Raw genomic sequence first — 14,708 nt, 5'->3', positions numbered from 1 at the left:
AGCCTTATCTGCCCATGTATGGAGTATGTTTCACATGTATGGGGGGATTCCACTCATACCACTATTTTAGGGTGGAATCAAAAGCTTTTTGTCTTATCAGCTCCTCCCCTCTAACTGCCTGTCTTCAGCCTCTTTCTCATCACCACACTGTTGCACCTCTTGCTATCTTCTATTGCTACTTTCATGCTAACTGCTCTTCCAATTTTGCTAACTGCATGTCTCCCCTTCTCCTGCGGCTTGGCTGCACAAGGTTTTCTTCTTCCCTTGATCCTTATTCTGTCTACCTCTCTAATGCAAGAGTTAACCAGTATACTCAATCATTGATCCCTTTTTCTGGTAAACTGGAATTCCCAACCTGCTTTTGTATTTCCTCCTTCCTATGACCTGAACTCTCAAGAGGGAGATCTTAAGACACTTATCCTTCAATTTTTAAAGATTCTCTTGACATGGCATTTGGGACTGGCGCCTAAGTGGGATTTTTTTTTTTTTTTCTGGTTGTTTCCCTTGGCCAGTGATCCTCTTACGTGAAAAAAAAAATCGTTTGTATAAAATTTTACTGAGTCTACTTAATTTTGTCTAAGAGAGGTAAACATTTAATAATTGTGTATTCTGGAGGAAACATATTGTTAGGAACGTGTATATGTAACAACCCTGTAGGTGAGCACATGAACATGTGTGTATGGAGCAGCCTCATGTGAGGACGTGAGTACACGTGTGAGTGAACTTGGTAGCGGGGGCTTGTTGCTCATCGTCAAGAGGGCTGCTGGCGGCGTTCTCTCTCTCTCTCTCTCTCTCTCTCTCTCTCTCCTCTCTCTCTCTCTCTCTCTCCTATATTGCTCCCCAATCAGAGTGGGAAGCACTGGCTAAACTAAAAGCCCATCATTGGTGAGGCTATGATTTGAAGCAGTGGCAGGTACATGGCGCAGATGTGTATCAGTGTGGACAGGGAGCAGCCCAGGTGGCGATGACCTGGGCTGCTCTCTTATACTCAGGATGAAGTGACTCAGGAAGTCGCTGGTGCACAGAATTTCAGGGTATGTAGTACTATACCTCCATTCATCTCCCGAGGCGGACGGTTCCTCCCGTCTCCCATCTGGTACAGACCAAGTGGATCAAACAATACATGCAAGAGATAACCTTTGTTGACCAGTCTTGCGTTGCAAACACCTTGTCGCGCTTGACGCACGCACTTTGGTTAGTGAGAGACACACACACAGGGTAAATCTCTGTCATTTATTGAATGTATATACTTATATATCCTCCTGAAAAAAATATATACCGTACTATAGTGTTTGAATTGTTATTGTTGGTGAGAGGGAGACGTGATGGTTAGCTGACTGACGCGACGAGGCGAGAAGGGAAGAGGAGGTGCAGCGTCCAGCCGAGCACTGCTGCCAGCCAGTGTGCTACTCTACCTGCGACTGAAGCGGCGTGATTCACCTTGATAGGCAGCACGCGAGTACCTAGTGATGTGTGTGTGTGTGTGTGTGTGTGTGTGTGCAGGTTAAGGGTGCCAGGGAGGTGTGAGGCGCAGGGTAAGAGAGTAGGGTAACGGCAGCAGTGCCAGCAAGGTGAAGAAGACAGGCAAGGAAGGAGGGCAGCAGAAGGATGGGTTGTCATGTGTCGTATACAGGATTAGGGTGAAGGTCCATTATGGTTATATACCTGCCACGTGTGTGTGTGTGTGTGTGTGCGTGGGCCAGTTACAAGTAGAGACTCCCTCTGTAATTCACTATGTATTGCGGATAGACAGTTATTTACATGCATTATTCTATGATAATTTTCCTCCTCCATTATGTTACTTGACATCTTCCCTACCCGCCTTGCACAGCTGCCTTTCTTTCTTCAGTTTCTTCCTTTCAATTCTATTTATTCCTCTTCCACACTACTGATTCTTCTTTTCTCCCACACTCTTCCGCTCTTTCCTTCCCTTAGTAGACCTGACCCTCCTTCTTTTCTTCTTATTCCTCCTTCCCTCCTCTGCAGCGCCCTTCTTCTCATCTTCCCTTCACTTCCTCCTGCTGATGCCAAAGCGGAAGCTCTTGGTGTGTCCGGAGAGGCCACGGTCCCCGGCGATTTCCTTCAGCAGGTGCAGCAGCTCACCCACCCTCATCGGCTTCTCGTCCTCCTCCTCGGTTTCCTCTTCTTCCAGCGCAGAGTCGTATTTGAGAGAGGGCTGGGCGTTCGGGGCTGTGAGATGCAAAGAAAGGCTTTATAACAGCCATGCTTTTTAACATTTATTTAGGGACTGGCACCTCAATGGACCTTTTTTTTTTTCTCGCTGTTTTTGTTGCCGCAAAGCAATGCCCCTCTTACATAAAAAAAAAAAAAAAAAATGCATCAGTGGTATAAGTGCGTAAATTGATCACTGGAACATTATTGTTTTGTAAAGGAAAGCTTTGAAAAGGCAAAAAAAAAAAAAAAAGATAATAATAAAAAAATAAAATAAAATAAATAATTATGCATTTGCTGGAAAATTAGAGAATAGAAAATAAAAAAAAAGCTCAATAACAGCAATAAGAATTAAAACAGCAAAAAAAAGTAGCTGTTGAAAAAGGGCTATATCGATATTATCACGTCGCTTCGCAACCCCAAAGTGTTGTGTGAAGAATGGGACAAGACCATATTCTGAAACACTATTACGCTGCACTTCCACTACTTTCAAAAGGCTCTAGTTGAAGTTACACCGGTTTTTAAGGTGTTTTTATGATACTAGTGACAGATTAACAAAATTTCTGCATTAGGAACAGGAGAAACACCTTTTTGAGAACCCGGCTGATCACCTCTGTGGCCTTGGAAAACTGTCCTGATGAGGGAGCATTTCTAAATACTATCCTCTGTACGTAACCGTCGGCGCCACTCCCATAGTGTGTGCCTTGCCGCCGCCCCTCTATGCTGAGGCCTCCTGTGTCCCAGTAGCCCAGCTCCCCCACAATTAAAAGGGACATAAAAGCTTCTAAAATTATATTTGTTGTAAAAGCGATTTTAGGAATGCAATTTACGGTGATGGCCATTAATATTATTGGAATGCATTTTTATGGGTGTAATTGGCACTCAGTACAGAGCAAATTGGATGCATTAAAGTTCTCCAAATGTGCTTTTGTGTGGCGCTCCATTAGACCGGAAACAGCACTCACCTCTGACCTAATCCTTACGCTCAATTAAGTGTGTGTGTGTGTGTGTGTGTGTGTGTGTGTGTGTGTGTGTGTGTGTGTGTGTGTGTGCGCGCGCGCCAGTACCTGTGGGGAGACGGTGGCCGGGGTGATCGGCAAGGGGCAGGTCGTAGCCGCGGTAGCCGGTGGAGGCAGAGGAGGAGGCGCCCCCCAGAGCCAGACCACGGAAGCGAGCCAGAGGGTGGAACGGCTGGAACCTTTTGTGCTCGCCGACAGGGCTGGCGACGCGGTTGAAGCTTGGGCTCTGCTTGGGAGAGAGAGAGAGTTTATGTGAGCGAAAAAGGAAGTCTATACATGTACTGGGTGAAGGAAAGAGAGAAAAAATGAAGCTGGGGAAGGGGTAGAGGGAGTGAAGTTGAGAGGGAAGAAACGGGTCTCTCTCTCTCTCTCTCTCTCTCTCTCTCTCTCTCTCTCTCTCTCGAGCCAAGTAAAATCCGGGTAATACGTATATTTTGTTCCAGCAAGTACAGAAATAAGATTTAGAGAAAGAAAAGTTTTATTCGACATTACATTAAGGAAACCAAGTTATCGAAGTTAATTTTAGCAACGTTTTTTCCCTACCAAAGCCTTACTGTGGAGGAAGAGGCGGAGGAGGAGGAGGAGGAGGAGGAGGAGGATGAGGAGGAGGAGGAGGAGGGAGGAGGAGGAGGAGGAGGAGGGGGAAGAAAACAGATAAGAGAGACGGGAGGACGGAGAAGAAAAGACAGACCTCTCCATCTGTTTCTGTACTCTTACTATACATTAAATAGTCTACTTTATCACAAACAGTCATATAAGTGTCAAAATTCCTGGCTGTTATTTGTTCTTCTTTTAACTTCCATTGTATTCTCTTATCATCAGTCACCTTGTAGACGTAAGCTTGGTACCAGCGAGGGTTGACCACTACTAAAAACTCTTACTTTACATGGAAAAGTTTAGCTTATCACAAACATTCCTGGTTATCGCTTGTTCTTCATTTAACTTCTGTTGCGTTCCCTCATCACCACTCACCTTGTAGACGTAAGCTTGGTACCAGCGAGGGTAGAGGCGCTTGTGCAGGGAGGAGGAGGAGGGATTCCTGAGGGGCAGAGCTTGGGGCAACATCTCAGGGTTTATCGGGGCACCAGCTTCACCCCTAGCAGTGCCAAGCTGACCCCCGACACGCCCCACCCTCGGTCGCTTCACTGCCGCCGTACTTGCCTGAAAATAAGATAAATAGATAAAAAAAAAAAAGTCACCATTAGTCATCACCAGTTGTCATCGCCATTCACCATCAATCACGTTTTACACATCAACGCCTTTAGTCAGCCCTAGCATCACGAGTCACTCGCCAGCCATCACCACCAGCAGTCATCATCCTCTTCAGCCACCACCAATCAATCACCATCAGTCTGGGCGAGGCAGGAGATTAAGGGCAAGGAGAAGACGAGACGGAGGAGGAGGAGGAGGAGAGGGAAAGGAAGGGAGCGGAGGAGGAAAACAAGAGGGAAAGAGGTCATACCAAGGAGACAAACACGTTGAAGGAGGAGGAGAAGGAAAACTGCCTATCAAAAGGTAGTTCCACGACTCTGAGAGGGTCGCTTAAGCAAACTGTCTCCTCCTCCTCCTCCTCTACTCCAGCCTGCCTTTTCAGCTCTTCTTCCTTCTACTCCTTATCCCTTGTTTTAATCTTGCTCTGAGAAGGAGGAGGAGGAGGAGAGAAGAAGACGGGGAGGTGAGAATGGGTGAATATAACTATGAGAAAACTACTTTGGGGAATGAAAAGATGCAAGAACTTTCTCTCTCTCTCTCTCTCTCTCTCTCTCTCTCTCTCTCTCTCTCCTCTCTCCTCTCTTCTCTCTCTCTCTCTCTCTCTCCTGATGGAAATGTAATTGATCTACATCATTGATTAGGAGAATACGCTTTGCCTTTTGTGGTGTGTGTGTTTGTGTGTGTGTAAGTGTGTGTGGTATTATCTCCTCAATCGCTATCCTGTTGATAAAAGACGTAGTGTGTGTGTGTGTGTGTGTGTGTGTGTGTGTGTGTGTGTGTGTATGGTATTATCCCCTCGATCGCTTTCCTGTTGACAAAAGACGTAGTGTGTGTGTATGTGTGTGTGTGTGTGTGTATGTGTGTGTGTGTGTGTGTGAGTGTGGGTGTGGTATTATCCCTCCGATCACACAAGCGAATATATATCAAAAGATTCCTTCTCCATCTACTTTCCTACCTCCATTATCATCCTTGTCTCCTCCTCCTCCTTGTTCTCGTCCTCCTTCTACTTATCGTTTTTTTCTTCATGTTCCTCTTTCATTTCCCCACTCGTCTACTCCTGGCATCCTTCCCCCTCCTCCTCCTCCTCCTGCTGCTGCTCATCCTCTTCCTCCTTCTCCTCCTCCTTTGTCAGGTAAAAAGGAGGGTTAATAGAGGTCGCGGGAAGCCTGACTGGTTATTGCCCCAAGATTGTTGACATTTAACTATAGGTGCAAGGCTCTTTCTTTCTCCCTCCCTCCCTCCCTCCCTCCCTCCCTTCCTTCCTTTTGTCTTTCTCGTCCAGTCCCTCCCTCCCTCTCTCTTTTTCTTCTCCCGCCACCCTTATTCCTTCTTTCATTCCTCCTCCTCTTTCGCCCTCTCTCCCTCTATCATTCTCTCCCACTTCCTTTCTATCTCTCTCTTTCTTCCTTCCTGATCTTTATTCCTTCTTTCATTCCTCCTTCTTCTCCTTATCTCCTTTATATTGCTCTTTCCAACTTTGCTTTGAGAGAGAGAGAGAGAGAGAGAGAGAGAGAGAGAGAGAGAGAGAGAGAGAGAGAGAGAGAGAGAGAGAGAGAGAGAGAGAGAGAGTCAAGTTAAGCTACAAGTTTAAACAGTAAAATCAATCATGAAATTATTGCAGTAGCCACGAACTTCATAAATAATCAGTCACGGGCGACACATAGAGTGACATAACCACGCACTATATAAACAATTAACACACTAACAATCATCTTTGCATGAATACACTAGCGTTCATCTCTTCACCACTAGATGTCAGTGTGTAGCATATGGGCAGTAATTGTTTGTTGATAATATTATGAGAGGGGTGTGTAGATGGATCTCTGGTGAGTCGAGAGAGAGAGAGAGAGAGAGAGAGAGAGAGAGAGAGAGAGAGAGAGAGAGAGAGAGAGAGAGAGGAAGCTTAGGTAACTTGTCCACACCTCTCCTTTCCAGTCACCGCCGCTTACTGCGTCACATCAACAAGTTTGACTTAATACAATATCCTGAAGGCGGCGGACGTGGTTGGACTCCTTACTCCTACACATCCTTTATATGCCTTTCTTCCTTACCTTCTGTCTCTTCCTCCTTTCCTCCCTTGCTCTTCCTTCCGTCCTTCCTGCCTTCTCCCCTTTTCCCCGCAACCGAATTGTGTAGTGGCAATATTTAATCTCTGTTTTATTTCCGCTGTCTAAATTGGTTCGCCTGACTTACGTGACCTGATTTGAGCCGAGTGAGACTTGTGCTTCTACCGGACCGCTTTGTAAGGTTAGGCTAAAGTCTTGCTAGGTTTGGTGATGTGAGGTCGTTATTGATTTCCATATCTAGTGAGACTTGTTAAGCTTCTGCCAGACCCTTTTGTTGTTAAGGTAGGATAAAGTTTTACTGGGTTAGTTTAGGATTTTTTTTTTTTGTTTTTTCGTGTAAGAAAGGATTTGACCAAGGGGTAAAGAAAAGTAGAAAATAGGGCCCACTAAAGATATCAGTCGTCAAAAAAATAGACTCAAAATAATGATAAAAAATTAGAGGAGAACTGTCTTGAAATATTAGTCATGGCTAATGAAGATTTCACACACACACACACACACACACACACACACACACACACACACACACACACACACACACACACAACAGATACTATTTCCCACCATCTGTGTTCAGCCACATGGAGTCTTTCAGTCCACACGCTGTTCCCATTTTCCATCCCTCCCTTCCTTCTCCCTCCCATGTCCCTCCTTCTCCCTTCCCTCTTCTCTCCCTCCTGGTGCCTTTCTCCACCACATCCCTCCAATTCCCTCCTGGCTGTCCCATTACGTGCATATTCACCTATGTATATGCATGACCGTTTCTCTCCGTATGGAAACTGTTCCCTCCATCCCTTTCTTCCTCCAATTCTCTCCTTCCTTCTCCTCCTCTCCTCCATTCTCTTGTCTTCTCCATGCTTTCTCAAATATGTTTCATACTTTTTTCTATTTTAATTTCTTGGTTATCAGTCTCTCTCTCTCTCTCTCTCTCTCTCTCTCTCTCTCTCTCTCTCTCTCTCTCTCTCTCTCTCTCTCTCTCTCTCTCTCTCTCTCTCTCTCTCTCTCTCTCTCTATGAAGGTGTCCGGAATTATGATTATCCATATTATCCGTATCTTCCTTCCTTCCCAGTCTCATCTCGCTCACTTATGTTATCTCGTGTCGCAGCTGTGTGTGTGTGTGTGTGTGTGTGTGTGTGTGTGTGTGTGTGTGTGTGTGTGTGTTGTTGTTGTTGTTGTTGTTGTTGTTGTTGTTGTTGTTGTTGGCAGTGATCATCTATATTCCCATTTCTCTCTCTCTCTCTCTCTCTCTCTCTCTCTCTCTCTCTCTCTCTCTCTCTCTCTCTCTCTCTCTCTCTCTCTCTCTCGCTCTCTCTCTCTGGTGTTGAGAGATAAAATGACATTTCATAACGACGAACCAATGATAAGCACAGATAGAAGGGAGGGAATGAAAGGCGAGTATACTTCATTGCTGTATACCTTCGCGATTATTATTATCATTATTTTCTTATGTACCAAGAAGGTCGGCCAAGGGCAAAAAGTGGCTAAAAAAGCATCTTACACCATGTCTCTTTCAAAAACATTAAGGTTTGTAAGGAAGAAAAGAGGGATGCATATATATATATATATATATATATATATATATATATATATATATATATATATATATATATATATATATATATATATATATATATATATCACTGCAATCATTATTATTATTGTTATTATTATCTTATTATTATAAGTCCACCCGAGAGAGAGAGAGAGAGAGAGAGAGAGAGAGAGAGAGAGAGAGAGAGAGAGAGAGAGAGAGAGGAGGGGCGACGTACCGTAAAAGTAAGGTTCCTGCGTGAGGGTCCAGATGAACCTCTTAGCCAGGTGGTGGTTATGGTGGTCGTCGTCGTCGTCCCCAGCAGGAGTCAACCACGACTCCTCACTCCCTGTTTGGGGAGAGACGCAGCCTGTTACTCCTCCTCCTCTTCTTTTTCTCCTCCTCCTCCTCCTCTTTTCGTCGTCATCCTTCTTCTCTTCTTCCTCGTCCTCCTAGTTGTCATACTTATTCTTCTTTTCCTCTTCCTTCTCCTCTCCTTTATACTCGTCCTTCTTTTCTTCCCTCCTCCTCCTCCTCCTCCTCCTCCAGTTCTCCTTCCTTTTATGTGCTTTTGTTCTGCATCTTATTCATCTGTTATATATTTAATCTCTCTCTCTCTCTCTCTCTCTCTCTCTCTCTCTCTCTCTCTCTCTCTCTCTCTCTCTCTCTCTCTCTCTCTCTCTCTCTGTTCTTAAAAGGCAGCTAAAGGGAACGGGACACAGAGAGAGAGAGAGAGAGAGAGAGAGAGAGAGAGAGAGAGAGAGAGAGAGAGAGAGAGAGAGAGAGAGAGATGGGGAGGGGGAGTGAGAGGCAACTGCGTAGTATCACTAATAGATAAATGACTATTGTGGTGGTGATGGTGGTGGTGGTGGTGGTGATGGTGGTGGTGGGATGGTGGTGATGGTGGCGGTCGTCGTTTGAGTAAATGCCTTAATAGATAAATAAAAAAAAAGAAAAGAAAATAGGGATATAAATTCTTAATATCTGTCCCTTTTACGTCAAAACTACCAGCATAAAAAAAAGGTCTTGATATCTGTTCTTCTTTTGCCATAAAACTGCTCTCATGAAAATAAGAAAAAAAGATCTTGACATTTATTCCTCTTACGCTAAAAAAAAAAAAAAAATAAATAAATGAATAAATAAATGATAAATAAATAAATATATAAATAGATAAATAAATATATAAAATTTAATAAAAAAATAAAATAAAACTACACATGAAAATAAAATGAAGAAAACAAAATGTGTTGATATGCCTTCTTCTTCTCACGCCAAAACTAGCAAGCATCAAAACAACCACAGTAAGGCGTTTAGAATACTGCACGTGTATGATACTTACCACGACCAAAGCGGGGAAAAACAACTAAATGCTAATACCTTCCTCACTTAATTGACTCTTCCCCATGAATATCGGATGAGTTGCTGCCACGATACAGACTGGGAAGGTCCATAATACATATTTCAGCGATGACATTCTTTCCTCGTTGCCTCTATTCAGATATTTTCTCATTTATTACCGGTGATGGTGGTGGTGGTGGTGAAGGTAGTGATGGTGGTGGTGGTGGTGGTAGTAGTGGTGATGATGTGTATATTAGGGAAGTGAGGTGGGAGAGAGGGAGGAAAGCGATAAGGAAGAGGGGAGAAGGAAAGGGAGAGGGAGGGAGGGAAGGGCGGGAGAGGAGGAGAGAGGAGGGAAGGGAGAGAAAGGTGCGCAGATTGTGAGAAGATGCAGATTCCAGAAATAACCGCGTGGAGAGAGAGAGAGAGAGAGAGAGAGAGAGAGAGAGAGAGAGAGAGAGAGAGAGAGAGAGAGAGAGAGAGAGAGAGAGAGAGAGACTTCAGTCCCAATAACAAAAAAAAAGATAAGATAATTATATAGTATAGAAAATATGCCAAAATTGAAGAAAATGAACAAGGGAACGATAAAACGATTCAAGGAGGAGGAGGAGGAGGAGACAAACTCTCTCTCTCTCTCTCTCTCTCTCTCTCTCTCTCTCTCTCTCTCTCTCTCTCTCTCTCTCTCTCACATTTCATTTATCCCTGTCTCCTTCCTCAGCACATTTGTTCCCTTAAACAAGAGGAGGAGGAGGAGGAGGAGGCATTAGAAACACAGTAACATTCATTGCTTAGGCTTTGTACAGTACATATATCACTCTCACTCTCTCCTTCCTCTCACTCTCTCCCACTCTCCCTTCCTCCAGTGTCTCCATTATACGAATTAGCGCCTCACAATGGTCTGGGGAAGACAAGGAGACACACTGCCGGAGGGGGAGGGAGAGGGAGAGAGAGGTAGAGGTGTTAGTGTGTGACGCCTTAACTGTAGCCGTCTGTGTGTCGCCTTAGTAGCGTGAGAGAGAGAGAGAGAGAGAGAGAGAGAGAGAGAGAGAGAGAGAGAGAGAGAGAGAGAGAGAGAGAGAGAGAGACTCATAGAAGCAGTTACATAAGGAGTGTGCAAAAGTCTACGAAAACAATACTTCACATTTCACTATCTTAACGTTTTGTATCCGCAGATTTTCGGTGGTGGTGGTGGTGGTGGCGGTGGTAGTGGTGTTACTTGTAATGCTGATGGTGATGTGATTAACAATGGTGATGATGAGGTAGCTGATATGGGGATGATTTTATAATGATGCTGTGTATGTGTATTAACAGCGGTTGAGGTAGTGGTGGTGATGGCGGTGATTGTGACGTTGAATGATGATAGTGGTGGTGATGCTTATCTTAAAGATGATGATGATGATAGTGAGGAATAACAGTTCTACCATAGCCCTATTAACGATGAGGATACGTAAAACGACAATGATGATGCTGAATGGTGATTGTGGTGGTGATGGTTATTTTAACGACGGTGGTGATGATGATAATAACGAATAATAGTTGCATAGCTCTAGCATACCTTTACTAGCAAAAAAATATATATGTAAAAAAACAACAATGATGATAATGATAGTGTTGTTTGCACCACCACTGTACTTTATACGTCCCAAAAATGTGCCAACAAGGATCTGATCTCGCTGTCCACACGTGGCTCACTCAAGGCGCCTACAGTCACATTGATCTGGTGTGTTAAAAGCCCATGAGAGCCTCGGCTAATGTGTCCACCTCAGCACCTTTTCTCTGTCTCCCTCTCCTCTCTCCGCTAACAAGAATTCCTCTCCCCCCTCACCCCCGACTCTCTCTCTCTCTCTCTCTCTCTCTCTCTCTCTCTCTCTCTCTCTCTCTCTCTCTCTCTCAGCCGGTCAACCAAAGAGTCAGCGAGTTCCTTAAGTGGCTCGATACTTTTCTCTCTCTCTCTCTCTCTCTCTCTCTCTCTCTCTCTCTCTCTCTCTCTCTCTTGCTTCAAAAGAATGTTACTCGTGTTTTCTTAATAGAGTTTAATGGGTTTGTGGAGTCGCTGGGTGGCGGTTAGAGATTTAAGGGAAGAGAGAGAGAGAGAGAGAGAGAGAGAGAGAGAGAGAGAGAGAGAGAGAGAGAGAGAGAGAGAGAGAGAGAGAATGGTAATCCGAAGGAAACCTAATGTTGATAATAAGATAAAGAAAATAAAGTAGTTAATATATAAATACTCATGCTGATAATGGTGATGATGGTGGTGGTGGTGGTGGCGGTGGTAGTGGTGGTGGTAGAAGACAAAAGACCAAATACCACTACTTTTCAACACCCTCCTTCTACTTTTATTACACCACCACCCCTTTCGTCGCCGCCCACCTACCACCCATTATATAACCTTTACCTCCCTGTTCCCTGGCACACACTGAGTCAAAGGAGGGAGTTGAGAGGCGGGAAGAGGCGGTGGTGGTGAAGGTGGTGGTGGTGGGCAGGCATCGTCGTCTTTTTAATAATTTTCATTCAGGTTTTGTTTTCGTAAGAGCGCGGGGGTCGTTTTGCAGGTGTTGAGGTGTTAGGTGCAGGTGTTGTGGCTTGTATTATTATGAATACCTTTTCCCTCCTTCCTTTTCAAAGTAGGGATACATTTTTAATCGTGTTTTTCTTTATGTTTTTTTTTTTTTTTTGCTACATTTTGGTTTTGTTTTCGTCATCACTAGGTCGTTTTGCAGGTGTTAAGGTGTTAGGAACATGTGTCGTGGCCTCTGTGTTATTATGAATGCCTTTTTCCTTCCATCCCTTTGAAATTAGAGATTTTTTTTTTTACCATCTCGGTGTTTTTGTTTTGTTTTTTGTTTTGTTTTCATATATGTGGGATCGTTTAGCAGATATCAGAAGCAAGTGTTGTGGCTTCTATGTCGTTATGAATACTTCCCTCCTTCCTTTTGAGATTAGTGATATTTTTTTTCAGTCGTGGTGTTTGAAGTAAGATTCTGGCCAAAGACAACAAAGGGATTATATAAAAAGTGTCCAGTGAAGATGCCAGTCCCCAAGGAGTGTAGTCAAAAGGGTTATCCAAAATTTCAGAGTAAATTTCTTGGAATCTCCCTCAGTTCGTGGTGGGGTATGATTTTTGTTTTGTTTTGTACTATTCTTTTAATGGAGGATATATTTTGCTTCCTGCATGGCTATAACTATTTTTATTATTTGATGTCTCCACTTAAATTTCATAGGTGTCCTTTGGTTATAGATTTCGTGGATGTCTTTCTTTCATCTTTTTTTTTTTTTTTATCTTATCCAATACAAACTTCATAACCTTTCTATTCTAGGTATCATACGTGTACTTTTTTCAGCTATATACATTCTTAATTTCATAGCATTGAATAATGCATCCTACTATTCTTCCTTTATATAATACCTCCATACTGTTTCCATAATGGGCTACGCTGTCATGTTTACGTATTGGGCTACACTGTTTTCTTTTTAACTTCTGGTAAGGTACAAATGTTGTGCCTTTCAATATGATCTTCCTTGCGTCTAAGTTAATATGATCACCAAACCTTTCATATCAACAGCTTTAGTCTTTCCATTACTATTATCTCATTACCCTTTCCTCGTGTCTATGTACTGCCTTAATCAAATTACCAAAGCAGTCCTATCAATAATTGTTCTAAAGTCTTCCCGTACCGTTACTATTATATCATTACCCTTTACCGTGTCCTTCCTATTAACAGTCAATCAGTCATCCTCACTATTTCTTTCTGGTGCTTATTACCATCCAGTCAACCTTACCCAGTCCTCCCTCCCACTACGTAGCCTCATACGCCAACCCAGCCACGTTAATGGTCTTGCCGCGCACTAATTTTCCTCCCTTCCTTTTAATTACTCTCTTTCTCCTCAGAATTTTTCCCTTATCTCTAATTTTGGCGTCCCTGTTTATCGATTTTTTTACCTCGCTACCTCACTCATGTCCTCATCACCTGTAATGAGTGGAACATCACCTGACCGTTCATTTTCAGGTGTAATTACTCGTGAGTTCTGCAGTCGAGTGGAAAAAAAAAAAAAAAAAAACAAGAATGAGATTTGAGATCTATAGGTGAAGAGAGACAACGCACGTGATTCTAGCAAAGGCTGAAGGTGGCTTAAAAATGCTGCTGCTGCTACTACTACTACTATTACTGCTACTACTACAACTACTACTACTACTACTGCTACTACTACTACTACTGCTACTACTACTACTACTACTGATGCTACTACTACTACTATTATTATTACTACTACTGCTACTGCTACTACTACCACTACTACGACTACTACTACTACTACTGCTACTGCTACTACTACTACTACTACTACTATTACTGCTACTACTCGTACCACTACCACTGCCCCTGTTATTGTTCCTCGTGAGTTCTTTTATGTCAGGGAGACCGACAAAGAACGAAAAATGTATGAAAAACGGTAATAAGCGCGCACAACATGCTGTCCCCTAATAGAGTCAAGAGTAAAGGAGCTGAGGTGTGGGGGAGTGGAGGTTATTGAATAGTTTCCCTTGGTTTCTTTTTCCCTTTTTTCCTCTTCCCGGCTGGGCAGCGGGAGCGTGTTTCTTGCTGCAACGCGTCGTATCAAATCAGTGTTTGGTCTTGGCGCGAGGAACAAAAGGCGGCTAACACTCATACAGATGCAGGCGTCGTCATTAGTGTCGCGTTGGTATCTCCTCTTTCATTCCCTCCACTGGTGCGTTAACATCCTGCCGCCCACACCATCGCCGTAGCGCAGTAGGGCACCATTTTTGACCAGAGAGGGAGGGTTCAAGACGCTTCTCATGATTTTGGATATTTCTTTGAACACTCCTCTCTGGCTGCCAGCGACCACACCACGCTGAATACACTGCTTCTCCTGCGATCAGTGAGGTTAAGCAACGCTGGGTCTGGTTAGTACTTGTATGGGTGTCTTCCTTTGGAACTGAAGTCTTAAGTGAACATTCGTATCATCTTTTTTTTTGTTGCTCTGGATCAGTGCCCCTCTTTATACAAAAATAATCTTTCAGTACTCTTCTAATTATGGGTTATGGTGCCTTTGTTGTATGTCTTCATTTGTCCTTTATAGAATGTTATGCTCCATTTCATAGTAATTAGGTATTTGTCTTAACGGTAACATATCCATAGGTTTTACATTCAAAGTTTTCATTGAAGCAGAGAAGCAAACAATGATCTAAGCATCATTGGCAGTCAGGATCAACCAGGGTTTCACCAATAAGAGTGTGCAGACTTAATATCCACACAAGGACGAATGAATAGGTACGGCAGATCTCGTAATTAATTATAGCAAGGCCAAGGATTCTTAGCAGGTTATAATTAGCATCTTGGAGGGATTGGCTTGTCC

General features: G+C 43.5%; 1 protein-coding gene across 7 annotated transcripts in view; it reads right to left on the bottom strand.

Annotated features, from left to right (window-relative positions):
- Positions 1-1,216: 1,216 nt before the first annotated feature.
- LOC135108099 (uncharacterized) overlaps positions 1,217-14,708 on the bottom strand; it is a 29,171-nt gene continuing 15,679 nt past the window's right edge. For 2 of the 7 annotated variants that reach the window (XM_064018758.1, XM_064018757.1), the window contains exons 3-6: positions 8,239-8,349; positions 4,164-4,352; positions 3,240-3,420; positions 1,217-2,190 (exon numbers count right to left, since the gene is read on the bottom strand). In XM_064018758.1, coding sequence (XP_063874828.1) covers positions 2,009-2,190; positions 3,240-3,420; positions 4,164-4,256 — 456 coding nt within the window. In that variant the 5' untranslated portion in view covers positions 4,257-4,352; positions 8,239-8,349 and the 3' untranslated portion in view covers positions 1,217-2,008. The remainder of the gene's footprint in view (positions 2,191-3,239; positions 3,421-4,163; positions 4,353-8,238; positions 8,350-14,708) is intronic. The other 5 variants (XM_064018760.1, XM_064018759.1, XM_064018755.1 and 2 more) reach the window with 3 other exon arrangements.

This window comes from Scylla paramamosain, chromosome 16 (genome assembly GCF_035594125.1).
Source record: "Scylla paramamosain isolate STU-SP2022 chromosome 16, ASM3559412v1, whole genome shotgun sequence".
Taxonomy (NCBI): Eukaryota; Metazoa; Arthropoda; class Malacostraca; order Decapoda; family Portunidae; genus Scylla; species Scylla paramamosain.
This window is presented reverse-complemented; position numbering and strand designations above follow the sequence as displayed.